The following is a 7600-nucleotide window of genomic DNA, read 5'->3' on the forward strand; positions in this document are numbered from 1 at the left end:
TGAGAACAAATTAAGTAATTTGGATCATTGTGTGGCATAATTGCACCCATTCCTGGATCAGGAGGGTCCACAATCAGTCTTGTCTTAGCCACCTCTAGATTGGACTACTATAGTGTGCTGTACAGGAGGCTGCCCTTGAAGAGTATGTGGAAGCTTCCACTGATGCACAATCTATGTGCCTCTAGAACAACAAATGTTATACCTCTGCTCCGCGAGCTGCATTGGCAGCCAGTTTGCTTCCAGGTCCAATTCAAGGTGCTGCTTTTAAGCATTAAAGACTTTCATGGCATGGGACTGAATTACCCGAGGGATTCCCTGATTACATCAGTCCACCCCTTCAGACGTGGCAGAGAAGGTATGGGTCCTGTGGGCCCTGTTTGTGAGGGAACTCACAGGAGATGACCCTTTTCTGCTGTGATACTGCCTTATGGAACATTTTCCCCACCCCAAGTGAGATTAGTTCCATCCCTGTTAATGTTCTGGAAGTCCGTCAAGATCTGCCTATGGCTTTGGGTATGGTGTGGTGGAATGTAGTCAGGATTCCCAGGAGGGAAGGGCTGTATTACAGAGAAGCAAGAAACTGTGAAGTTTCGCTTTGTTTGGAGGAAGATGGTGAAGATGCCTCTTTCCCAGAAGTTCTCAGAACATGTGCTTAATGATGTGAGTAGCGTGCTTTAGTTTGGCAAGATTGTTGTCTATTAGCCAGGAACAATAGAGGAAACTGTTTTGAAGTATCTCAGAGTGTCTTTCCTGATTTTTGGAGCCTGACATCTGGAGTGACAGGGAACCAGAGACATTCTGAAATGGCTCCGTTATTGTAGTTGGTATGCTTACTTTCTCCACATACCTTGTGGTTTGTATATTTTAATTGTTAATCATATTTTAACTTGTAATAATGATCTGTATATATTTTTATAATTATTATTTTTATATATTTGTTATTTTAGTTGATTGTTGTACACTGCCCTGAATCATTTGTTGTGAGATCCTTCCACTTAATATCAATAAAATTGGATTTGCTTTAAATTGACCTGCTTCCCCCTTCACCAGGCTCTGAATTTGCTTGTTCCTTCCTTCTATTCAACCTTGATGCCTCTCATGCGGGAGTCTTTTAATTTGGAAGCCTGACAAGGGGGCCTCTTCATTTATAAACTCTGCTTCATGAACTGCTTGTGCTGGAGAGAAGGATATATTAAGTTTAAATAAATAAAGACCAGCATTATTCAACAAAGAAAGTCTTTGGAAATATTCAAAGCGCTTGTGTTATATTCTTGATAGTAATGCTGCGTGGTTGAGTCATCTGAAGTGGAGTTGAAGCTTGAACTGTAATGGGCCTAAAGATATGACGTAGTCAGTTTTTGGCAAAGACACAACTATGGCTAGGAGAGTGTCAAAGAAGCAAGAGGAGAACAGACTAGAAGGCAATGTGGTGTGTAATGTGATGTCAGTGGTCATCTTGGCTATCACATGTAAGGATAAAAGAAAGCACGTTGATTCCTCTTACCTATTACCACTGATGAGTCAGCAATCAGTCAAGATTCAAATTGAGAATTTCTACATTCAGTCGTCTAACCTCTCTGTGCTATCCCAGCTTTCCATTCATCTTTCCTTTATTTTCTCCACCTTATTTAATTCACATTTCTTCTAATATGAGTCAGAAAACCATGGCTGAAATCTCAGCTCTGCTCTTCCAGAGCCTTAAGAAAGGCATTATTTCACATGGACAGTCATGCTGTCCTGCCCTGGAGAGTTCTCATTAAGATCACTGGGTCAATGTGGGCAAAGAAGCACAAGATGTTTAGTAGAATTAGTTATTATTTGAGATTTATCAAGCCATGAGTCAGGGTGGAAGTCCTTCCTTCCTTCCTTCCTTCCTTCCTTCCTTCCTTCCTTCCTTCCTTCCTTCCTTGCAGAAAAAACAATTGCTACCAACCTGCCTTCCATTGAGGACCTGTATACGGCACAAGTCAAAAAGAGGGCTGTGAAAATATCTACAGACCCCTCGCATCCTGGATATAAACTGTTTCAACTCCTACCCTCAAAACAATGCTATAGAACACCAGAACAACTAGACACAAGAACAGTTTTTTTCCAGAACGCCATTACTCTGCTAAACAAATAATTCCCTCAACACTGTCAAACTATTTACTAAATCTGCACTACTATTAATCTTCTCATCGTTCCCATCACCCATCTCCTTCCACTTATGACTGTATGACTGTAACTTTGTTGCTTGTATCCTTACGATTTATATTGATATTGATTGTTTCCTGATTGTTTATTTGTACCCTATGACTACCATTAAGTGTTGTACCTTAATGGTATACGTATCTTTTCTTTTATGTACACTGAGAGCGTATGCACCAAGAAAAATTCGTGTGTTCAATCACACTTGGCCAATGAAAAAACTCTATTCTATTATATTCTTCCTTCCTACCTGCCTGCCTGCCTGCATTCTTCTTCTTTGACTTCCCTTTTCTTCTTAGAGATAAATTATTTGATCCAGGGGTATAAAATAAGCAGCTTCTTTCAGAGAAAGCTGGGAGAAGAATTGGGGGTGGGGGGAGAGAGATTTTATTTGCATTTGACAAGAGCTGCTGGCTTTTAGGAAGTCAAAGACATCCTCTCCCGTTTGGATTCATTTCTTCCCTTTGGTATCTTGAAACTCTTCCCAAGCACACACATTTGATGCAATACTAAGTCTCGTGCGGTCCTTGATCTAAGAGGAACTACTTGCTTCTTTTTGTCCACTGGCCACCAGTTAATTGTGGAGCCAGCTTGACAGCACCACAGTCTCAGTTCCATAGTGTGAAACTTCCTTGATCTGGTTTTCCCCCCCGAAGGGTAACATCCCCGGGGAACACCGTTGGGGAAGGTTACCATCACGAGAAAGGGGTGGTGGTGAAGAGCTTTGTTCTCCACTCCGCACCCGATCAAGGAAAGGGATCTTTTCGCGGAGTTCTGTCTTCCTCCAATCCACTGTTTTCATTTGTCTGGACTTTCGCTGCAGTGTTTAACACAACCTAATGACACTGGGCGGGAGGGAGGGAGAGAGGGAGAGGGTGGGGGAAGGAGGGAGGGAGAGAGAGAGAGATTTAGCTCCTTCACGGCCAGGCTGCAAAGAGCGCTGGGATCCGTGGGAAAGAGCGAAAGAGGGTTTGGCCTCTTTGCCCTCAGGGGGTCCCGTGCCCATAAGCCACGTCTAAAGAGGAGAGGCGAAGTCTCCGACGCAGTTTGCCTGTGTCTGGGACCCAGAGGCTGGTTGCTTTCTTCTTCCCGCTCCACTCTGGAAGCCACAGCCCTCGGGGATTTTATCTCGCCCATCGCTGCCTCTCGCCGCCGCGTCCTGCAAGATGTCACGAGCGACCGACAGAGGCGACGCTGCCACCTGCCACCTTCTCTGCTGAGCAACGCAAGAGGCTGGAGTCTCGCTGCTGCAGCTTCGGCTTCTGCTGAGGAGGGGAGGGGGAGAAAAAGGGGGTGTCACACTGGAACCTTGAGGAGGCCGATTCCGTCCTTCCACGAGAAGAACCTCTCCTTCTCTCTCTCTCTCTCGACCTCCTCTGGCTTGTCCAGCCATCGGAGGAGAAAAGCAGCTCTTGAGCGCGGGGGCTTCCTTCCAGCAGACCCACCAAAAAGCAGGAGCCCACTGATGCGACGGAGAGGCGGTCATTTCAGAAGAAATCCGGGGCTCGTCTCTGGAGTCTCAACCAAACGCCAAGGAAGACGGGGTGCCTTTTGGTGGACGTCAATTGCCCCAGCCTTGGAGACAGGGGCGCCTCTCCTTCGAAAAGCCTCGCGGATTCTGAGCTGCTTTCCCTTCCGAGCAAGTGAGTGACCGCCTGCCAACCTCTTTCTCTCTTTGTTTTTTTCTTTGTTTTTCTTTTTTCTTCTGGTTGGTTTTTGGTGTTGTTTTTTTTTGTGGGGCTCTGATTCTTCAGAAGGGAATCCGGGGCTCCTTTTCCAGAGCAAACCGAATTGCTCGGCCAAAGTGCCCAACTTTTAGGATCCCTCTGCTTCTCCATGCAACCGGAAAATCCGAGCAAAACAAAGGGCCATCGGCAAAGAGCCAGGACAGAAACTCATTTAGTTCTTCTGGGCTGAAAAACATCCCTAGATGGCTGATGCCATTGATGCCCTTCCTGAATAACACTTTTTAAGGGAAGGACCCAACCTTCTCGTTAATTCTGAAGAACCTTTGCCATATAACAGACCTACATGCATGCACGCACAAACCAGAAGCCGTGTTCCTGGATAAGCCACAAGGAAAATATTTAAGGGGGAAAATGTATGGAGAACTTCTCAATTCAACCACTGCATCCGATCCCCACCTGATCGTTCAGACCAACACTCCCTATCCAGGGAGCACCCAGAGACCTATCAGCTCTTCAGGTTTTTACATGTCCACGGCCAGAGTGCTAAAAGAAGGTGAAATCAATAAGCCAGACCTGGTGACATATGTTGTCCTGTTCTTCCTCTTGCTCTTGGCTGTCACGATCATTGTACTTTTTATTAACTGCCAGCTGAAACATTCTTTTTTTGCTACACTTCCTTATGACCGATCCCTGCGAGAAGCTAGGAGCCCATGGAAAACGCAGGCTGTCTAATCTTCAGCAGTAAGAAGGGAGTGGGGAAAGTCTAAGCTAAGCTCTGTTATGACCCAGAGGATGTCATGAACTCTCTTATGCAATTTGCCAAGGGGAAATAAAGCCAGCTCTGTACAAATGAAGATTTTCTCTTCCACAACTAACTTCAGTACTAAACATGATCTGAAAGAGACCTATTTCACATACTGTACAGGTGCATACTTTTTCTGCATGTGCAAGATGATTACAAAAAGATGTAAATAAAAAGAATGTGTATGGAACTCCACGAGTCAGTTATTATCAACATCCATGTATGGATCCGGGTGCGTATGGTGGGTATCAGACTGTGTATTAAAAGCAGGGATATGCAGTTCAGCAGTTCAGCTCACTATACAGCAAGGCTTGCATTGATAAAAAAAAAATGACGTCAAACATATGCGGTCTGATGCATTCTTGCCAGTCTTTGAATGATTTATTTGTTAGTTTGTGTACATATTTAAATAATGCCATTAAGCACTCTGTCCTGATGAAGCTAGGATCTGCCCCCCTTCCCAAATTTTTTGCCTTTCGTCTTAAGATATACATATTGTAATTTAGTGGAAAAAGGGATGAGAGGTTCTAAAATCCAAGGTCTCGCTTAGTGTCTGCTTTGGTTCTTATTAAGTAGTTTTAAAATTCATTTTATAATTGGATTATTTTGAGATAATTATATTGTTACTATTGTTGTCTGCCTATAATCCCCAAAGATAGTGAAAGTAATTGTTTGCACTCAGGAAACAGAACTGCTGAAATAATGATATTTACGCATTGTAAACCTACTATAAAGTGCCATAAACCCCAGAAGCATCCTTAATCTCTGAACACAATTTTACAATACTCTTTCATTTAATATCTTTCTCCACTGCTGGACTGAAATGTTATCTGCCCGCCTTGAATCAGGAGAAAACTAACTGGCAAAGTTTCTATCGATTGCTGACCCTTCCCCTGCCTTTTAATTTTTTCCATCATATTGGGTAATAAAATCTGAGAAATTTTTACCTTGGTTGGGATCACAATATGTGGGGAAATTCTACTTTAATAGTAGAACAACTAAAGATAACTTAGAGGCTACTAATCTACATAGATAGGAACAAGTTCAAAGCAATAGGAACAAAACAGGGACTATGCATGACTGTGGGGTCCTTGGTGAACTTGATGGTTTTGTTGCAGATGTTTCATTACTAAACTGGGTAATATCATCAGTGCACTAGTTTATTGCTCTAGTCTGCAAGAAAGCCACCAAGCTCAGAGAGCACAAGGACCCCATAGTTTAACCCTGAGCTAATAATATTCTCTTTTAGTGCTACCATGCATGGAATACAGCAGAAAACTGTATTGTCCAAGTGCATCTTGAAGAAAGGCCATTAATCAGAATTATTGTCTATTTCAGTGGGTGCCTAACAGGCTAACTTAATTATAAAATGAAATAAAGAATGAGTCAAACCAGTAACTCAATTGTATTAAAGCGTTTACACTGAAAGAAAATATAGTAGTCTCTAATCTGAGCACTTGTATACACAGCTATATACTCAGAACTTGAATTCAGTGGGCTGTACACATCAGTAGGTGGACATAGGTTAATCAATGTAAAATGTGAATTAATTGGGGGGATTGCAACAAGTTAAAGAATATCTTACATTACATATATGGAAAGGTGGAAATATCTTAAGTTGAGCCGTAAGACTTAAAAATCAGAAATATATTAAAAAAAATAAACCTTGCTGTTCTATTCAGCTACAGTATTTTAAACTTTCAAAATTAAAACCAGTGTTTATTAATCCTATTCTCTACTTTTAATCAATTGTGGTTTGCCTGCAACTACTGAGAATGATGTTGTTTAATTGATCTTGCCAATTATGTGCTTTTACTCCTTCCTTTTAACAAGGTCCATTCTTCCTTTTAAAATAGTCACTTGAATATTCAGTATTTCTAATGGCAATTTCAGGAATTTAAGAACAGTTCTGCATTTAAGCGTCTCATCACATTTCTTTGGCAAGACACAGTTATGGTGGGGCCTATCTCAGAACCTCAGCACAGCTTTCACTGGTGTCAATTCAGCTATTTGCAGTGTGTATAAAACTAATGTGAAGTGCGTGCCACTGAGCAATAACAAACATAAAATAGTTTTGCATTGTTGATTCATTAGAGGGAAGCTGATTCATAACGCTGAGTATATTGTGACATCCAGAATTGTGAAGGCTAGGGTTAACCCAAATAACAGACCACAGAGGTGGGCATTCAGATGTATAACTAATACTCAGTGGTGGAATTCAGCCAGTTCGCACCATTTTGGGAGAACCGGTTGTTAACTTTCTGAGCAGTTTGGCGAACTGGTTGTTGGAAGAAATCATTAGGGCAGAGAACCAGTTGTTAAATTACTTGAATCCCACCACTGCTAATACTACTAAGATACCCAGGGACAACGATCCATGTTTCTCAATTTAGAAAATAAGGTAGAAATCAGTTAAATATAGCTTCTTGCCAAGCCCATGCTTCTATGGTCATTACCTTCAGTTTCTATATAATATTTGATTGAAAATGTCACACACTTTGGTATTGATCAAATGGAAGGGTTCAATGGAAAGCAGAGTTCTGTAGAGCTGTTTATATCTATAAAAGATTCATTCTGCTATTGCCCTTAGCAGAAATTCTAAGAGAGATCAATAAGCTGAACATTCAGGAAAGCTGCCTTGAAGAGCTATTGAATTAAGAGAAATACTTGATTGCGCACAGCAGCTGAATCATATGTGGAGTGAGGAGAAGACTCCATTCAGGAAAAGTAAAGATTAAAAAATGTGTATTTTTCCATAGGTGAATGTTGGGGCTACATAAATATTGGTTGTTGCAAAATCTGGCCAAGTATTGCAAAGGGACAGAGGAAAGAAGGTTTACTGCCCAATGTATCCATCTCTAGAGGAAGTCAATTAAACCATTAATCAAGAGTTCCCTCAGCCTCATGCTGCTAAAACTTGGAT

General features: G+C 41.9%; 1 protein-coding gene across 1 annotated transcript; it reads left to right on the plus strand.

Moving 5' to 3' along the window:
* Nucleotides 1-3188: 3188 nt before the first annotated feature.
* Nucleotides 3189-4776, plus strand: SMIM32 (small integral membrane protein 32). The gene has a single exon (XM_058171888.1). The coding sequence runs from the start codon at nt 4287-4289 to the stop codon at nt 4605-4607; it is 321 nt and encodes a 106-aa protein (XP_058027871.1). The 5' UTR covers nt 3189-4286; the 3' UTR covers nt 4608-4776.
* Nucleotides 4777-7600: the final 2824 nt, after the last annotated feature.

This window comes from Ahaetulla prasina, chromosome 2 (assembly GCF_028640845.1).
Source record: "Ahaetulla prasina isolate Xishuangbanna chromosome 2, ASM2864084v1, whole genome shotgun sequence".
Lineage (NCBI taxonomy): Eukaryota > Metazoa > Chordata > Lepidosauria > Squamata > Colubridae > Ahaetulla > Ahaetulla prasina.

What these genes read in the sequence shown, in the direction of transcription:
- SMIM32 (XM_058171888.1), top strand. Translation starts at nt 4,287, where the DNA reads ATGTATGGAGAACTTCTCAATTCAACCACTGCATCCGATCCCCACCTG.